General features: G+C 42.0%; 1 protein-coding gene across 2 annotated transcripts in view; it reads right to left on the bottom strand.

Annotated features, from left to right (window-relative positions):
• The window catches only part of EPM2A (EPM2A glucan phosphatase, laforin), a 77223-nt gene extending 65386 nt beyond the window's left edge, over positions 1-11837 (bottom strand). For both annotated transcript variants that reach the window (XM_080941601.1, XM_080941600.1), the window contains exon 1: positions 11482-11837. In XM_080941601.1, the coding sequence (XP_080797727.1) occupies positions 11482-11782 (301 nt within the window). In that variant the 5' untranslated portion in view covers positions 11783-11837. The remainder of the gene's footprint in view (positions 1-11481) is intronic.
• Positions 11838-20986: the final 9149 nt, after the last annotated feature.

Raw genomic sequence — 20986 nt, forward strand, 5'->3', positions numbered from 1 at the left:
GAATCATGGCTTTGGCTCTTGATGGACATGAGACAATATAAACTACCCCCCCCCAAAAAAGATAGTAAGATTATTGTCTAGCATAAAGCCCTCTAGTAAAGAAGAAAGACAAACCACAGTGCCTTCCTTCCCTTAAGACTTGATTCAAATAAACCTGCCACTCATCCATATAATAAAATGCCACCACTGCCAACTGTCCAGGTAGGTTAGAAAATACTATGAAGCCTACCTACATATGCAGGTCAGCACGGTGGTCTCTCAACCCTTGGGAGCATTTCCTCTATAATTGTCACTTCAATCATTGGCCAACTCTGACCTCTTGAAAGTGTTTTCCTCCACAGTAGACTCCCTGGCCCTGGCAGCGCTCACCCTGACAGCGTTTTCCTCTGTGATTATCCCTTTAAGCACTGTCTGCTCATGCCCTTACAATGCCCCCACTTTACTCTGTAGTAAACAGTACACTCGGCTCTCTATCCCATAGTGCTTCCTCCCCAAAGCCATACGCACTCTAATTATGAGAAAGACACCAGGAACATTTTCAGAGCCCCTGAGAAGAACTCTTTCTAACCATGAAGGTCATGTCAGAGACAAGGAAGGCTGCCTGAAGCAGTCAGTGCGCTGTGGTGAAAGACTGGAGATTCTTCTCTCCCGTGCTGACCTCAAACTCATGCAGATCTGCCCACTTCTGCCTGAATGCTGGGATCAAAGGTGTGCCCCATGCTAAGCTCAAGCATGAGCTTCTAAGTAAAAAAAGTAAATTGGGTTAAAAAAAAAAAGACTAGGATAAAGTATCCACTCTCATTAATAATGTATACATAAATATCAGCCTTTCTCTTCCACAAGGGTAGCGGATCAAAATGAGATGTTAGCAACAGAGAAGGGCTCAAGGCAGGTAACATAGTGTTCTGTACTGACTCAGGAATTTCTCTGAACGTCTAAAATTATACTAAATAGCGTGGCTGGGTGTGTAAATTCTTTCGGCTGGGTGTGTAAATTAACAGATTTTTAGGCTGAATCACATTATAAGTTCCCAGTAGTTACAGCTGCAGACTCCAATACACTATAACCTGTGGTGGTGAATTTCGACTGTCAATTTAACAGGCTCTGGAATTACCCAGGAGACACACCTCTGCACAGACAAACAGCGGCATAGGAATTTCTACATCAGGTTAGCTAACGTGGGAAAGCCAAACATAAATGCGGGCAACATCATTCTCCTACATTTCATTAAAGGGAGACATTTAAACCTCAATATTCTTCCCTGTGTTTCCTGACTGTGGGTACAACGTAACCAACTGCTTCCTGCTCCCTATAGTATGCCTTCCCAGCTGTAGTGAGTGACACCCACGAACCTGGAGCCAAAATAAGCCCCTCCTCCCCGTCCTCCCTGTCAGCTGGTTTTCGTTACATATTTTGTCACAGTAACAAGGAAAGTAACCGATACACAACCCATGTGACTGTGAACTGTAACAGCTTGTGATGGGAGGCACAAGGTAAAACAGCAGGTAAGTAGAACAAGAAGACAAGAGCTGGGCTGGAACGATGGCTCAGAAGTTAAGGGCACTTAGCACTCGTACAGAGGACCCAGGTTCAATTCCCAGCACCCACATCAGGGAGCTCAAAACTACCTTTAGTTCCAGCTGCAGGAGATCTGACTCCCTCTAGAAGGCATCAGCACTCCTGACAGTACACATAACCTTGTGCGGGCACAAACATATACATAAAATTAATTTTTTTCAAGAAGATGTTAAGAAACACTTCCAGGCAAACAGGAAAGTGGGGCACCTAACAACTAAACACATGCCAGCCTGGAAAACTTCTGAAGGAAAGCTTTCACGCCCGCGCCGCGACCCTCTACCCCAACCAATAGCTACCATGAGATGAGTGTTCTTCAAATACGTCGGGAAAAGGTTTCCTGGGAAAGATCGCAGTGTGTGTGAGGTGTGAGGACCTGCCCCAGCACACTGAGGTGTCTGAGGCCCAGCCCAATAGAGTAAAGGTCAACAGGAACTCTGCTCAGTAACAAGCATCCTACAGTTAAGTCACAAAATAAGCGCTAAGATGGTGGCACAGCTGCCAATGCCCTAAAATGGACACCTGAGCTTAGTCCAGACAGCCCTTCCTTAGGAAAGAAACCTAAGCACATTGCTCAGAAATCTTGTGACTGGGAAGCTCTGTTTCTTGTGTAGCAGCTGCCTCATTCCCCAACCCCTCACCGGCAAAAGAACATCAGTCAGTCATGAAACTGGCCTAATGACTTCAGACTCTCTCTCTCTCTCTCTCTCTCTCTCTCTCTCTCTCTCTCTCTCTCTCTCTCTCTCTCTCTCTCTCATTCACTCACTCACTTGAACAAGCTAAGATCTCTGTCTTACCTTAAAATTTTTTTTCTAGTGGGGTTAAGACCTGCCCTTACACCTTTAGAAGCCCTGTTAAAAGCTTCTGTAAGGTAAAGGACACTGTCAAAAGGACAAAACGGCAACCGACAGATTGGGAAAAGATCTTTACCAATCCTACATCTGATAGAGGACTAATATCCAATATACACAAAGAACTCAAGAAGTTAGACTCTAGAGAATCAAATAATCCTATTTTAAAATGGGGTTCAGAGCTAAACAAAGAATTCTCAACTGAGGAATACAAAATGGCTGAGAAGCACCTAAAGAAATGTTCAACATCCCTAGTCATCAGGGAAATGCAAACAAAACAACCCTGAGATTCCACCTCACACCAGTCAGAATGGCTAAGATCAAAAACTCAGGTGCCAGTAGATGCTGATGAGGATGTGGAAAAAGAGGAACACTCCTCCATTGTTTGTGGGATTGCAAGTTGGTACAACCACTTTGGAAATCAGTTTGGTGGTTCCTCAGAAAATTGGACCTGAGGACCCAGCTATACCACTCTTGGGCATATACCCAAAAAATGCTCCAACATCTAACAAAGACACATGCTCAACCAATTTCATAGCAGCCTTATTTATGATAGCCAGAAGCTGGAAAGAAACCAGATATCCTTCACAGAGGAATGATTACAGAAATCATGGTACTTTTACTACTCAGCTATTAGAAACAATGAATTCATGAAATTCCTAGGCAAAAGGATGGAACTTGAAGCTATCATCCTGAGTGAGGTAACCCAGTCACAAAAGAACTCTCACGGTATGTACTCACAGATAAGCGGATATTAGCCCCAAAAGCTCTGAATACCCAAGAAACAGTTCACAGAGGCAATGGGAATGGGAGGGGGATGGGATTGGGGGAAAGATAATAACATTTGAAATGTAAATACAGAGAATATCCAGTAAAAAAAGTTTTTAAAAAGAAACCCTATCAAACCTTCTTGCTCCCCACAGCTGGGTGGCTGTCCCCTACTCTAGAGAGACAGCCCAGCAGTTTTGTTTTCTTTTTCCTCAGAAGTATATTACTTAATGGTTTTCAGTGCAAACGTTTACTCACTTATCCCACAGTCAACTCCAGATTTCCTGTCGGCCCTTCCTTGTTTCTCTCTCCTTGGAGCTGCGTGTTCAACTTTCCCCTCTGTAAAGTCATGCTGGACACCCATCACCTGGTCAGGATACCATCCCTCATGAGCTGGACATTCTCTTGATAAAACAGGATCCACTTGGAGTGTCCTCTGGTTCAAGAGTCTATCCAATGCCACTTAACCTCTGCCCACCCACCCCATCTCCTCTCCTCCTTTCTACTCTCTCCCCTGTCCCTCTCTTGTTCGTCCTTCTCATACTGATCTCCCTTCTAGGGCCCACCTGGTCCTGTTCTGCTCCTGACCCTTAGATGTGTAGAGAAAAACCTCTTCTGGGTCTTCTCTATCTTGGCCTTTGCTCTAACCCTGGAATTTCTTTACTTCTCCGCTTTCTCCAAGAGAATTAAGAGATGGCTATCTAATTCTTCTCATTGAAAACTCATCAAAAACTTCAACTCTTCTTGTCTGTCTCCTTAACATCTCTCTCTCTCTCCACATGGAACTGGAGATACCATACACATTCAACTTGCAAATTCTCAGTGATCTTAGAAATTCTGCCACCACATGGGTAAGCTGTCTAAAACCACCTTATATCCAAGCACTCCCCTCTCTCTGATTCTCATCCCTCCCTTCCTCCTACCATATCCATCAGATTCTCCTGGAAAAGCTGAGTCTCCTTCTCTATCTAATCAGAACATAGAGCCCTCAGTCTGTCTCCTTTAGACTTTGAGACAGCGGACACAGCTCCCTGTAAGTGCCCCCCACCCAGCACAATTCACTGGGACCTCCTCCTCCCTTGTGTGTCTTTATATGGAAGAAGAATATTTGTTAAGCTTTCCAGGTTGCCTGACTCCATCATGAAAACTGGTTATGGGTGCACGGATCACTGGATCCAGTCATACAGAGATTCAAATGTCTTTTTGGTATATATTTTTTATATATAGTCACATGCTGTCTTACTCTACTAAATAGCTGACTCTGGAGACAGGATTTGACCATCCCACTTTAGACCCAAGCATGTTTCCGTAAAGATTTCCTCTAAAGCCTCTGTCCTGGGTCAGGCTTGCATCCTGATTCTGAAACAGGAAGAATATCAACAGAGCATCCCAGGAAAGAGATATGTTATATCTGAAAACAACTGAAAAGCAAACCATTTCCAAAAGGGGCTACTATTGTTTATCTTATGGTTTTTACATTTTTTTAATCAATATAAACTTAGTTACAAATGCTTAGTTTTCTAAATGTCCTTACCTTTTCTTGATTTTAAAATCATGGCCATCGACACTTTAAAGCTGAAATTTAAACTTACCCCATCCTAGGACCTGAAAAAAAGCCACTAAGGTAAAATCTCCCCCACCAAATGTTATCTTAAGATTTGTAACCAAAAAGAGTTTATAGTTTTTTTTTTTATTTTTATGTAGAAATAATTTTAATTTGCTAGAGCAGGCCATATATGTAACTTGGGACCAATTCTTTCTTAGGAAAGAAATTAGCTTAGGATAAAAAAAGAAAACAAAAACAAACAAACAAAAAACTTAAAAGGCTAAAGAAGTCCCTCAGAGAGATGTGTTGAGAATGATATTTAAAGTCTTTAATGGGCAGGATCAACAGGAAAACACCATAAAGGCCCCTGTGAAAAATACCAGCTTCTAGCAGCAACCCTGAGGCCACCCCTGAAGAAAATAGGTCACCCATGCACTCCACTTGGACCTTGCTTCAAGTGTAGCAACCCTGGCCACTGGTTAAAGAACTGTCTTCATCCCTTGCCTGCCACCAGGACCATGTCTGAACTGTGGGTAGGTGAGACATTGAAGAGTCAACTGTCCCCTCATTATCTCTTCCAGGTAGGTCAGTCTCCCAAGTTCCTCCTCCACAGGAAAAAGCTTAGATCTTCTGGGCCTAGAGACCGAAGACCAACTGCCCTAGGACTTGAGACTCTAACAACTCTGTCAAGATTACCACAGAGGCACAGAGTAACTGTACTTAGAGAGAATAAGTCTCTGTCATTATTTTAATTAATATGGGTGCCACTTGATCCATACTTTCTGCTTACTCTGACAAACATCCTTCTCGGATCTCTGATGGGTATAGGCGGCTCCCCTAGTTATAGGTCCTCTCCACCATTCCCTGTGAAGCCAGCTAATACTTATGTCTTTTTTTTTCATACCTAGCTGTTCTATCCATTATTGGACAAAGATGTCGGCTAAACTAGCCCTTTACCTTCACCCCTTCTTCCAGAATTTTCCTTCTTCTCATAGTCTCTGACGACAATACCCTCTAGTTCAGCTTTTTTTAAATACAAATTAAGCATATTTTTCTATTTTATATTAACTAATTAAAGTATGCCAGTCCTGTGGAAGTGAGAACCACAGAGATATTTTGATAGATAAAAACCTTTAGTGTTTCATCTGGACAAACTTTAAAAGCTGATTTTCCTTTTAAAGAAAGGAAATTGGTGGATTTGTCTAAATTTCATTGCCTTTTATATTGCATTGGGACAGATTTGGCTGTAGTTCTGGTCATCTGAGACATACTTTAAAAGTTTGTTTTCAGGTGATCCAAAGGAAAAAAATGTTTATATTCTTGAACTTATATTAGCCTGAGCCTAAATCAAGATTCCTTGGACGTAACCACTTAACAGGAATAGACCTGAAAGTCTCTGCTTGCTGACTCCCTGATGTTTACTGCGTTGTGGTCTTGACAGATTCCTCTTTTCCTTTCTAGGTCTTTCTTTAAAAGACAGTTTCATTACTAAGGTATACAACTGGAAGGACTTTTTCTTTCTGATGATACAATAAAGTTATTTATATCTAAGAACTTCTGGCTGGTCTCAGAAAGATGATGGATTGAATACTCCTAATTTTGTCTGGAAGTCTGGTAGAGTTATGCTGTACATTTAGTGAAGGGTTTATTTTTTTTTTGTACTTTATACCTTATATGAAATAGTTTTAGAGTCTTTAATGAAGATGAAGAGCACACCTTCATATTCCACAGTGAAAACTAGCGTGTCATAAATCTAGGTCATGTGTTATTTCTCAGGATTCTCCAAGACCGTTGCTCCTATGTGGCTCCTGCTTTCCCACTCTACCACAGCCTTAACTCACTCTATACATCAAGGATGAAATTTCCACTCTGCTCTAAGCCACACACATAAACTGGTGGACTGTGGCTATCCCAGTCACAACTGGGATAAGTTTGGGGACCTCAGTAGCTGATACAGGTCCTCCTGCGGGGCTGGGGCTGGGAGGAGTCACAGTTTCTATGTATCTCGGTGGATCTCTACACAGTTGGCAGACACCATCCAACAGTCAACCTTGGTCCTACCCTTCCTCCAGGACCAACTCACCTTCCTGGCCTCAGTCCTTCTCAGCCTCAGTCCTATAGAACTAAAGGGCTCTCAACGTGCTGGCTGTCAAAAGAGAAGACCCTTGTTACCTCTTCAATAAAATATATGCTGATCCTATAAAAATCAGTCTGCCCAAGTGGAAGAGAGGATACAAAAAACCTCACATACACTGCTGGTCTCTATCTTTCTCATAATGACTGTTCCCTGTCTCTTTAGATTTTTTTTTTTTTTACAAACATCTATAAAATTACCCAAAGGTCAGTAAACTTTTGACAAAAATTCCCTTGGGTCTCTTATTGTCTCCCGCCATCCTAACATCCTGTTTTGGACCATAGTTACCTCCCACCACCCGGCTGTGCAGAGGATGGTTTGTAAAAACAAAACCAATCTCAAGATGCAGAGCTCCTTAGATATCCTTTATTCCGGGAGCAGCTGTCAAGGATTACCAGATACATGAGGAAAATCTACAGCATGAATGAAACCGCAAAGAAAAAAAAAAATGATTACAAATAGGGTTAAACTGATGAAAGAGAAAACCAGTTTTGACCAACTCTACGCAACATCTTTTAGAAGTTTCAGACTGATTATAGAAAAACATTAGCCACAATCAGCTCTAATAATAATAATAATAATAATAATAATAATAATAATAATAATAATAATAATAATAATAATAATAAAGATATCAGAAAATATCAAAAATATGGGAAATTTAAAAATAAAAACTGACTGTTGGACCAGAGAGATGGCTCAGTGGTTAAGAGCCCACTGGCAGCTCTTCCAGAGGTCCAACATTCAATTCCCAGTACCCACAGATGGCAGCTCACAATCCTCTTTACTGCCCTCTTCTGGCCTGGAGGGCACTGCACACACTTGGTACACATACATGTGCCAGGAAAATACCCATTCACATGTAATAAAACATTGCCAAAAGACTTTCAATGTGCTGACAAAATTGTGAAATATCGAATTCTTAAAAACTCAAGTGGAGAACTCATTAAACAAACATATTAAACATACGAAAGGTACATGGCTATTCCATTTCAGAGGTTAAAAAAAAAACAGAGAATAAAATACTCAAAGAAATACTTCATGGGTTGAAGAAAATAATTCTTGGGATGAAGGGAAACAATTGTCCAACAACACAAAACACACATCCTGACACAATAATATTTTTTAATTGAAGCTTCAAAGGAAGACAAAACAGACTACATTCCACCAAAAAGGAAAAAAAAAAAAAAAAAAAGGATAGAGGAAAAGAAAAAAATGCTGATTTTGACATTTGAAAATACTTTACAGGCTGACCCCCAAAGGTCCCGAGGGAAAGCCTTCTATGAGCACTTGCCTTAAAGAGGGGAAGGGTCTAGGAAATGCTCATCCCGACGTGTGGGCTCAGACGTTGCCCTAACTGCCACCTTTTGAAAGTTATTTGAGAATACAACAAAGCAAGCGATTACGTTGCTACAAAAAAGAAAATGGAATCAGAAACAAAGTGACAACCGGAGAGCTTCTTGAGGTCTCCCAGAGCGGCTGACGTCGAGAAGCCTTGCCTTAGTAAGAACTTACAGCAGAAATCGGAGTCTGCAGGGAGAGGCGTTTTCAAATAAGCAAAACTACATTCATCAAGCCCTGTGGTTAACCAAGAAACCTCAAGGGCTCATATAATTCTTTTGCTAAAATTTAAAATTAAGTTGCAGAAGGAGTTTCAGTCTAAATATGAAGTAAAATGAAATCTGAAATGATTTTAAGCAAATTTCAGCAACATTGTTACATTATATTACAATATATTATACTGAAGAAAATTGTGTCATATTATAATTATTATAACATTCAAGTATATTAATTATAATTTATATAATATATAACTATTATATAACATTTTATAATTTATGTTATATATAGTATTATAATATATAGTTATATATGTTGTTTTATGTATGTTTTATATATAATATATAATATTATACATTTATACATTCTGTAACATATAGATTATATTTATAATATATATTATGATCTTATATATAATGGATATAATATATCAAATTATATATATTATGATGTTATATGTATATTATATTTACATGATATATGAAATAGTAAATTATGCAATATACACTATATTAATATATATCTATGATATAATATAACATATTATATTGTGTATATTATATATCATGTTATACATGATATATCACATATATTATTTTTTAAAGATTTATTTATTTATTATAAGTACACTGTAGCTGTCTTCAGACATGCCAGAAGAGGGCATCAGATGTCATTACAGATGGTTGTGAGCCATCATGTGGTTGCTGGGATTTGAACTCAGGACCTCTGGAAGAGCAGTCAGTGCTCTTAACCACTGAGCCACCTCTCCAGCCCCAATATAATATTATATACTATACATGATATATAATATAATGATTATGAATGTTAACATATTTAAATATAATTCACTAATTATTCATATATGTTAACATGTATAATATACATTCAGAGACAGCTTCTGCTTCTGGAAGTTCCTTTTCTTTTTCCTTTTTTAAATTACTTATTTACTGGCTTATTGTGGTGTTTTTGAGATGGGGTCTCTATTATGTAGCTCTGGCTGTCCTGGAACTCACTTTGTATACCAGGCTGGCTTCTGAACTCTGGAGTGCTGGGATTACAGGCATACACCGCCACACCCAGAATTTTTTTTTTTTTTTTTTTTTTTTGAGAATGAGAGTAGAAGGTCTTGATTTGCAAAAGTACCAAGCACAGTGGTCTGCGCCTGTTTCTCAGCATTCGGAGGCTGAGGATTACAGGTGCTACCTGCTACAGGAAAGCTGCACAAGGATTGCTTTACAACAGTCTGACCTGGTCTAATGAACCATATGCCTGTGTTACGAAGTTTAGCCCCTCCCACACAATTAACCTTCCTCTTAAGCACCCCACGTCCTTGTTAATTTCCAATCCTCAAAACTAACATACCCATCTACAAGAAGGTGCTGGTAACGGAGAGAACAGGACATGAACACGGAAAACTTAACTCAGAAACAAAGTCAGAGTACAGAGAATGGGAGGGGTGTATATGCTATTTTAGAAGTCTTTTTAAAAAGAAATTTCTTTAATAAGGTAAAATGAACTCGATAAAATAAAAGTCAATATCACATCTATAATTTAAAATAAGAATATTAAAATCAACACAGAAGGGGTATGAACATGGAATAAATTTCTTCATATTATATAGCATGTACGGTTGTGGATTTTATGCATTTCCAGCAGGTGTCAATAGATACGAATTTTTGCAAATTATATATAATGTATGTGGTAACTTGCAGAAAGATTGAAACCAGACAAATTAAGAAACAGCAACCCAAGCGTCAGCACTTTGGGGGTGTTAGAAAACCCAATAAAGAAGGGAACCTGGAAATAGAAGATCTAGGACATCATGAACTGTTATTAAAATTATCAGATGTTATTTTACGGTGGGAAAGAAACACAGTAACGTTAGTAGAAATGCACTGTAAAGGAAGGACAGCCCACGGCAGGCACCTCTCGGTTCCCACAATAACTGACTACTGGCCAGTTTTTCTGCCCATGTGAACGTCTCAAGAAGCTTTCCCTCCACGGGAGTGAGAGAAGCACTGAAGCCATACAGAATGAGTTTTCCACCACGCTCAGTTCCTTCACAGTAAACTGGTCGGCGAACACGCTGGTACTGCTTTTTCAAGACATTCCTTACTGAATTGCAAAGTGACTACATTCTAGCTGCTCTAAATCTATTGTACAGAAACACTTCCAAACGCTAGAAAGAAAACTCTGCCCTTGGATTGCAATCCAGGAGTCTCGAAAACCAAAAGGAACCTTAACGCACCGTAACAGGTGCGCAGTCCTTTTTTATTTTTCCACTTAAAAAGTAATACACACCCATATGCAAATAAGCCTGGGCTGTCTTAATAATACTGTTAAAGTAAAATAAAGTACAATGTTTGTTCATTTACATGCGCACATGCATGCAGGCAGTATGTTTAGAGGCTGTATGGTGAAAATGCTGCTTTCACTCATATATTCATATTATAGCATTTCTGTGAAGCAAGTTCTCACTGTAGCTTAGGCTGGCTGGGAACTCCCAGCAATCCTCCTGCCTCAACCTCCCAAGTTCTGACACTCCTAGATTTGTGCTATCACACCTGGCTATTTACTTTTATTATTTCTTTCCAGCCGATATTGTTCTTTACGTGTTTTAAGAAATCAAGTCAAGTCTCAATTGTCTTCTCCCTCGGTGGGCGGACTTTTGGGGGAGGAGCTTGCTATTTCCCACTGACTCAGTGTCAAAAATCTAAAGGAAAAATTCCCTCCAGCAAGCGGCCCTTTGTAGTCTGGGATGGGCCACTTATTAGAGAGAGGCCTGGGGCCGAGCGGAGGCAGGAGAACCACCCGATTGGGTCTCGATCCAGCCCAGGGAGGCTAGCTGGGATCGCAGTGCAACCGGGTAGGGTCAAGATGGGAGCGTGGGGAGCGGTGGCCAAGAGCGGGGTGCACGACGAGCGGCGGGAGCGCGCGCCTCCGCGACCGGGGTGCCCGGAAAGCAGCCGGGCGCGCGCCCCCGAGGTCGCGGCCGGGGTGCACGGGGAGCTGCGGGGTGCGGGCCCCGAGGCCGGGGTGCGCAGTACCTTCCCAGTGCAGCTCGCCTCCCGGCTCGCGCTGCAGGAACTTGTACCAGAAGGTGTCCACGCGGCCCGGCTCCGCCCCGCCCGCCGCCTCCTCGTCGGACGCCAGCTCCACCTCGGCGAGCCACAGGCCCGGCTCCTGCAGCGCCAGCGCGGCCGCGCCCGCCGCGGTCCCCGCGGGCCTGAGACGCACGGCGCCGCGCGGCTCCCAGCGCCCCAGCTCCGGCCGCGATCCCGCGAGCAGCAGCTCCTGCCGAGCGCCGGCCACCGCGGGCGGCACCACCACGCCGAAGCGGAAGAGCATGGCGGTGGCCCGGGGTCCCTGGGAGCCTGGCGAGCGGCGGCGGCGGCGGCGCGAGCTCCGGGGCCGCGCGGACTCGAGCGGCGCCGCGCGTTTGTGGCCCGGTCACGCGGCCGCGGGTTTTGGGTTCCCAGGCGCCCCGGAGCTGCTGCAGCCAGGGGAAAGCGGGCATTCGGGGCTCGGGAGAGGCAGGAACCCACACTGCAGCTAGAACAGAGGAAAACGAAACCCGGACATTGTCCAGTGGTCTTCCCAGAGATCTGAAATCACTTTTACTAAGTCGAGAAGAAAGAAAGAGCGTCTAGCCTGAACCCCCAACCTCAGTGAAGTTGGCGATGATCCAGGATTTACCTGTAACCCTCAATCTAGCACCCCAACTTTTAGTCCCTATGGGCCTCTGATCATAAAATGGGAATAATGCATATGAAGAATGGTCTTTAGGGACCCTCCCCTCCAAACGCAAAAACTGGAGTTCACCAAACACACAAAGTACTTTCCCTTACCTAGAGGGAATACAGAACAAAAACCTCTTTAGCACATGAAAGTTGATCTCAAGATCAAAGCAAGACAAAACCTTGATTGTGAGATGACAGTTTAGAAACAAGGTCTCACTGTGGAAACCAGATTGGCCACAAACTTTTGAGATTCTCCTGCCTTCACTCCTAGGATTACAGACTTGCATCACCAGAGCCTAGTTGCTTCTCTGAGTGTGTGTGTGTGTGTGTGTGTGTGTGTGTGTGTGTGTGTGTGTGTGAGAGAGAGAGAGAGAGAGAGAGAGAGAGAGAGAGAGAGAGAGAGAGATAAAAACCTTTTTTTAATTGTTTCTTGGCAAATAGAGGTACAGGGATTGAAGATCAGTCAGAAACTGCCTCACCTGGGGATCCACTCCATATGCAGCCCCCAAAACCCAAGCACTATTGCTGATGCCAAGAAGTGCTTACTGGCAGGAACCAGAGGCTTGGCTAGAGTCATACAGATACAGCTGAGGATGCTGGCAGCTAACCATCGGACTGAACACAGGGACCCAAATGAAGGAGCTAGAGAAAGGACTGAAGGAGCTGAAAGGGTCTGCAACTCCATAGAAAGAACAACATTATCAACTAACCAAACCCCCAGAACTCCCAGGGACTAAAACACCAACCACTGAGCACACATGGAGAGGCCCATGGCTCCAGTTGCATATGTAGCAGAGGATGGCATTGTCTGGCATCAATGGGAGGAGAGGCCTTTGGTCCACTGAAGGCTCATTTTCCCAGTGTAGGGGAATATCAAGGCGTTGAAGTGGAGAGGGTGGTTGGGAAAGAGAGCACCTTCATGGAAGCAAGGGGTTAGGGGAGGGAGGGTGGGAGTGGGGAGAAAGAGGATATTTGGAATGTAAATACAGAGAATATCCAATAAAAATGATTTTAAAAAAGAATAATTGCTTCTTGGATAAAAACAACAGAAAAATAAATAAAATTTGCTTCTTGTAAATATTAGCACTTTAAGTCAAAAAAAAAAAAAAAAAAAAAATAGCTGTGTCGTTATTTGGCCAAAAGAAAAAGCTACATCTTTCCAGGAGCAGATGGGTCTGCTTCATCTTGTTATTGATGTGAATAAAAAAATGTTCTGCTTACGTTCATTGTTCTTGTTTTATATTACTTCCATATTCCTCGTTCACCAAAATCTAATCTGGTACACATCCACAAAATGAGTTTAAAAGTCACAAACATAGTTGTTGATATTTGGAAGATGGTGTAAGAAAAAAATCAGAATTCTATGCATGTACAGAAAATCTGTCAGGCACAACTACAAGAAAACTAAAGTGCGCAAAACTCAGTTTACAGAGTAGTTAATAAATGAATACTACAGACATACCTGTCACTCTTAAGTAGCCCTAAAATTTAAAAAATTCTACTTAGAATTGGTTTGGTTGGTGTGTTTAAGGATGAACGCGAAAATGTGGGGAAACAAACAAAAACTCAAGCTGGCCAAACTTGGCTGATTCAGTAACAAATCAAAAGTGAGCAGAAAGTGCCAAATGGGTCAGTTTACTTAAGTCTGTGCTGCAGAACATTCTCGGAGCCGTTCTAGGGAGATAATGGTCATTTGGCCGTGCAAAGAGGACGTCTTGTCTTTTTTGAAATTCAGACCTCAGTGACTCGTTTCTGCAGGAAGCAGTCTCTTGTGTGTGGTGCTGCCTGTATGAAGGGGAATTCTTCCTGCCAGAGTGAACCCTGACCTCTGATCAGTGAAAGAAAGGCATAAAGAGAAAACAAGGATGATTCAAAGGAGCTTTACTCTTCTCTTCTTTTCCATCACAGAGACTAAATGTTTTAACCATTGGAAGAAGAACCCTTCTCAGCCAGAAACAAAACAATTGTGGTTGGTTACTTAAGGCATGGATCTAAGGAGGGTGAAAATTTGATGGTTACATTGTGTACCAAGAAAAGAGCCAGTCAAAAAGAGAAGACCAAATTAAGGATTAAGCAACATATGTGAAGGCCTCAACTAAATTTTGACTGTCAATCATTTGACTATTTGGCTATATTAACCATAGTAAAAGACACTGAGACCTTATTATGAGTCAGACAAGGTTTTCTCAGATTATCTCATTTGTCTCTCAATTGAAGTAACTACAATATTTTCCCTATTTTCAGAAGCAAGGAAACTGAGGTACAGAAGGACAGTCCACAAGATGCAAAAGGAAAAGTCACATAAGTCACATGCTAAAGGGCATCGATTTTGCCAACAGTTAAATATGTAGAGAAATGTATATGTTTTTGTAAGACATTTTATATGAAATGCACTTAAATCCATGTGTACTTTTTCAAATGTGTGTGTGTGTGTGTGTGTGTGTGTGTGTGTGTGTGTGTGTGAAAATCGGAGTACAATTTTCAGGACTCAATTCTCTCTTCCACCATATGGGTCTTGGAGATTGAAGTCAAGTATCAAGTTTGATAAGTAAGCACTTTGACCCACTGAAAAAACTCTCATCCGTCTTCCACATATGTTCAAATTTTACTCTCTTTCATCTTTTAACAGAAAATAAATGTCTCGTAATTTCCTATAACCAATTTCATCCCTAGGGATGATAGATAAACCCCCGATGAAATTTTAAAATGGTCAATGAGTCTGTACAAATTATTTTGATAGATAGGGGAGATTTGACTTTAAATTATAGGAAACCAATATATGGTTTCCTATATTTCCAATATATGGTTTCCACACCTATATATGGGCATCTCATATAGCCAGACTGGGCTCAAACTCAGCATATGTGATAATTCCCCTTAAATTCCTGCTCCTCCGCCCCAGCCACCCAAGCTCTGGGATTGCAGGCTTGCACTATGACATCTGGTTTGTAGATGCATCCTGTGGACACCAGAAACACAGACTTAGAAAACCCTGCTAGAGAACACATCCAGTAATTAAACTGCGTTATACCCAGATGTTCTTCTTGCTTGAATTTTCTTTGTTAAATCTCCCTTTGTATTTCTAAGAGTATTAGTACTAACTCAGAGATATTACCTATTAAATCCACTTGCAGATCCCCCACTGAGGTGGTTTGAATGTTTGTCCCAGGGAGTGGCAATATTAGGAGGTGTGGCCTTGTTGGAGTAGGCGTGGTCTTGTTGGAGTAGGTGTGGCCTTGTTGAAGTAGGTGTGGTCTTGTTGGAGGAAGTGTGTCACTGTGGGCGTGGGCTTTGAAACTCCTCCTCCTATCTGCGTGGAAACTAGTCTTCTCCCGTTTGCCTTTGGAACAAAATGTAGAGCTCTCAGCTCCTCCAGCATCGTGCCTGCCTGGATGCTGCCATGCTTCCTGCCTTGATGATAATGGACTTTATGTCTGGACCTGTGAGCAAACCCCAATTAAATGTCGGCCTTTATTGGAGTTGCCTTGGTCATGGTGTCTCTTCACAGGAGTGAAACCCTTAGACACCCACTATACAATTACAGTGATGCACATACCATTCAAAACATATGACGCCACCCTTTGCCTGCTCGTCTCCCCCCACCTCGTCATTATAAAACCACACCTCCTCCCTCACCTGAGAACTCAGCATGGCCTTTGCTAAGGCAGTGAGCTAAATGAAGTCTGTCAGGAGACAGTGAGGAGCAAGTTCGTTAGACCTTGAGTTTGAGGCTTCCTTCAAACATTAAAAGATGGTAAGTCTGTGGTAGGTTGACTGACTGATACCTTATGTCTTTCTTAAAAACACTGAGTGATGACTGGAAGGGAGGTTCTTACGGGCACTCGAAAACATTTCGAGAAAAAGGGATGTAAGCTGGTGAAATGGGAAAAGGGTGTTTTTTCTGAGTAGTGGAAACATTGGTGGGAGCAAACCTGTAAAAAGTTAGTTTTAGCAATTTGAGCTTATTTTTTTCTAACTAGTGTGTGTTATAATAAGAATAAACAGAATTTTTTGTCTTAGTTTTTGAAGCATTGTCTCAACTTCAGATAGATAGATAGATAGATAGATAGATAGATAGATAGATAGGTAGATAGATAAATAGATAGATAGATAGATAGATAGATAGATAGATAGATAGATAGATAGATAGATAGATAGATAGATAGATCTGGCTGGCCTCAAACTCATCCTGTCCCCTGACTGTGGGGATTACAGGCATGTACCCCAACTGAATAAAGAAGTATTTTAAGTTCAGCTGACCAGGGTCCTTTCCTCACTGGGGGCCAGGTTAGCAATGGCTGCAAACAAGTCTCTGGGGATAGTGCATGTAGCCAGATGCATGTACTGGTGACTATGAGGTAGATCCATGCAGACAGTTTCTGGTGGATATTCCCCTGTCTGATCTTCATGTCCAGACTTCGGACAGGTATATAGCGTGCCATGGAGAAGCTCCAGTGCGCGGTGCCAGCATTCACATCATATCTGTCCACTCCAAGCTGTAGAATAAGGAGCATGGGATGGAGGCCCTGCCCAGAGCCATGTTCAAGTTCCCTGGAAACCAGAAGATCCACATCTCAAAGTGAGTGGACACCGCTACCCTTAAATCAGATGGAAAATGTGGTTACTGAGAAGTGGCTCATCCCTCATAGCTTGTGGGATCTGTCCCCAAGCACTGTCTCCTGGCCAACATTAGACCCTGTGCTCCTGTAGGCTTTGTGTGGTGAATCACATATACCCTGCCCAGTAATACTTACCAATAAATCTCACATCAAGTCCAGAGTGGAAAGAAAAGTATTTTAGACACGAAACAGATTTGGACTAGACAGAAAGTCTGAAACCATTGTACTTAGAAAATCCTTATTGTGTGTATTTATCTGACTGCAGGTGCCCCCATGGAAGCCAGAAGAGGGTATTGGAGAATTTAGCTGAGGAAGTCTCACCTTAAAGAGCAAGACACCTCCAGGCTCAGCTACGAGGAGACCTAAGGACAAAGCAGCATTACCGGTTTGCTTCTGTTTCTTCCTGAACCAGTGCGCTCACTGTTTCTGCTCCATCTTCTGCTGTCGCCAGACTCCAGCTACTTCCACTTTGCACGGTGATGACTATGTATTTCCCTGCTGTCAGTTTGACTGTATCTGGAATGGACTACAATCCAGAAATGGAGGGCACACCTGTGATCTGGATCTTGACGCATGGTAGCCATGAAAAGCCTTGGCCCCGGCAAGGTGGTACATGCTCATAATAGCAGGATATGGAGGGAAGCAGAACTCTGAGTTCAAGGCCAGCCTGGGTCAGAGCAAGTTCCAAGTAAAGAACAGCTTAGGTCCAGGGGTGGCGGTACATACCCGGGCCATACCTTCTGCTGGAGGCCTACATCAGGACAATGGAAAAACGAAGGCATCCTTCTCTGCCTGCTCGCACTTCCTTGCCTACCTCTTACTTGGATTCCAGCTTATACAGAAGACCAGCTGAAACACCTACCCCCATGGGACTGAGCGACTACTAGGTTCTTGAACTTCCCATTCACTGCCCATTGTTGGGTTGGTCTTCATACTTTAAGAAATCATAATAAATTCCCTTAATATTCAGAGACCTTCTGTAAGTTCTGTGGTGCTAGAAAACCCTGACTAATATACACTGTACACTGAATACCAGAGACTAAGGTTCTTCTAGGCCTCCAGTGCTGGGTTGCTGCTGACCTATAGAGATTCTTGGCCGGCTGGCCCAGCATGTGTGTGCCCATGGTTGGACTGAGACCCTATCATGTAAGCTAATCTAATAGATCTTCATTTAGAATGTGTATATGTATAAAGACACATGAGCATGCTTTTGTTCCTCTAAAGAACCTGCCTACTACTGGGAGGTAACATACTCATATTTAATTAGTGGAACCAACCACATATTCCAAGGTACACATTTATTTGAGTGTGTAATAAAGACATAGGGAAAGTATAATTTTTCAAAGTAGTTCTTACGCAAATAAAATGAGAGAATGGCAGGTTGGTGATCTAATTGAAGAGAATTCAACAAACACTGAAAGAAACCAAGAGAAAAATTGCTAGGCTACATTGTAAAAGCTGATTAACTCTCTAATTAAACTGCATTTTCAGTTGACCTATTCTATCAGGAGAATGTGTTTGCATCTTTAATGGATAAATATGTACAAAATTTCACACACAATGAACATCTGAGGTTGGCCTTAGTGACAGAGAGTAAATCTGTCACTAAGTAAATCAAGGCATGGAAATCGTATCAAAAATAAAATAATTTTTATCCAGGCAAATCCCAGTAATGAGGTGACTGAGACAAGAGAAATATGGCAAGTTCAAAGCCATCCTAGGCCAGGTGGGCTTGATTGCCCTGGTGTTCCAGCCTCTAGTACTCAAACTACATTCCAGAAATTAAGTCCGGGCTGTTTATTCTCCTACTCGGAGAGTCCACTCTGCACCCCCTTCAGACAGTAGCATTTTTTAAATATAGCATGAATGTGGAGTTTTTGGAAAATTCATCTAAAGTTCATGAGAACATAAAATCATGAAGGCTTGACAGTTCCTCCAAAAGTTAAACGGACAGTTGCCAAGCAACTCACCACATCCTTTCCTTTAGAGGAAACTTGTCACTCAAAAGCTTTTGCCTAGATGGTTACAGCAACATCACTCAGACTAACTCGAACCTGAGACAACCCAGCTGTTTATCAACTAATTAGCAGATGTACAGCCTTTGTATCATAGGATGGGATGGAATCAAAGCTGTGAGCTGTTGTTACTTGTCACAACACAGATGTTGTGAAAACATGATGCTAAGTAACACGTGCAAAGCACCATGGGTAGTGTGATTCCATAGGTGTGAAATGTGCACACTATGCAGGTCTGCAGAAGAAAGAGGCAAGTTGAGTATAGGCGCAGGGAGAATGGGGAACACTATTAAAGACTTTCAGGTTCTTTGGAGAGGTGACAAAACGTTTCAACATTAGTTGTAGTGACAGTTATACAACACAGTGAATATTCTAAAAAGGTCGCTGGATTTATACTTTAGATAGGTAATTTGGTCAGTAGAGAAATGGCTCGGTGGTTTAAAGGCACTGGCTGCTTTTCCTGAAGGCTGGGTTCAGCTTCCACATGGTAGCTCACAATTGTCTGTAGCTCCAGTCCCAGAGGATATGACTCTTGCTTCTGTTTTCCATGGGTACTAACTAAATACACATGGTACCTAGACATACATACAGGCAAACACACACACACACACACACACACACACACACACACACACACACACACACTAATATTTTTTAAATGGATGACTTGTATAGTATACCAATTATACTAAAGTATTCTGTCTGACCTTATTGAGTTACTTAAGTTTGAATCCCTACTTAATTGAGACAGAGTCTAGTATGGAGCCCAGGCTAGCCTCAAACTCACACCAATCCTCAACCTAACTACTTGGAATTTAGAAAAGCAGAATTTTCACTCTCTACCCTATAATAGGGAACTGATTTGCACATTGTAGTGGTAGGTAGATGGGGAAAAATTGATTTATTGCAATTCTTCCCCCCAAATCTATTTGAAAAGCAATCTATTTACAAGTGCTTTTGATGAATCCTTCCCTGAGTTAAGTCACCTGGAGCATACACATATATCCAAGACATGTTTACTATCCTCACAGAGCTCAGGAGAGTTGCTGAATCTAAAAACACAGAGTTAAGTGGAAGCCCTGTCTTTACATTTTAATGACACTAGATTGCATGTGATAGAGTAGTGTCTAATCTAACCCATAGTCTGTTGGTCTGTTGCAGGTCAGAATAGGCTGAAACATGAAGTACCTGGGAAGCCTGGGTCTGAAATGTCACCACAGAGGACTTATAACCATTTTTGCATTAGCAAAAATAATAATAATGATAATAATAATAATAATGCTCTCCTTGCAGGTGGAAGGGAGCTGGTTCCCAAGCCAGGGGCCAGTATCAGCAAAAGCAAAGTGGCCATCTCAGGCATATCAGCTGAGAGTCATGAATGCCGGATCTCACAATCATATATTTAGATAATTATATGGCAAACATATGTGCCTTTCTCAGTCACCTTTGAGACTAATTATATACTTTAGCATATATGCTTCCCACTTCAAACTTTATAATGTAGAAAAATCAATAAGGAGACAAGCATGCCAGATCTATAAAGAAGAAAATAGAAGAACAAAGTATCTGAGGTACTTATTGTGAAAAGAGAACATGAATCTTATTAAAATCAAGGGATAATCCACCCATATACAAAAGGCTCAGCTCAGTGTTGCTCTCTCATAGTAGCAGAAAGTTGGCAGTGTACGTGGTTACAATGCATTTCCACATTACTTTCTGGAGTATGTGTGTTCATACACCCACAAGCTCACCTGGTACCTATTATCTGTCATGCAAGTGTACCGGCAAGCACTGTGAACCCCAAAAAGACCAACCAGGAGCCAATTCCAATGCAATCACATTAGGGCCTTTCTTCACAAGCTCTAGTTTGGGCTTTCTCACTGCCAACCCGCAGAGCCGTTTGGTGAAGGAGTCCTGAACTCTCCTCCGCAGGACAAGGTTTTATAGGACACGGTGATCCTAGGCAGACTCCCTGAGTTCCTGTTGCAGTTGCCCATTAATCTCTTCTCTAATTGACCTGGCAGAGGCTACATGCATTCCTTATTACCAGTCCCAATTTTCTGGGTTCCAGAATGACAGGCAAGACACACACGAATGCACACACGCACGCACATAGCCTTATATTTTAACATGCCTTAAACACCTCAATGCTTGCACTACTTCTTAAGCTCCACGAAG

The sequence above is a fragment of the Micromys minutus genome (assembly GCF_963924665.1).
Source record: "Micromys minutus genome assembly, chromosome: 30".
Taxonomy (NCBI): domain Eukaryota; kingdom Metazoa; phylum Chordata; class Mammalia; order Rodentia; family Muridae; genus Micromys; species Micromys minutus.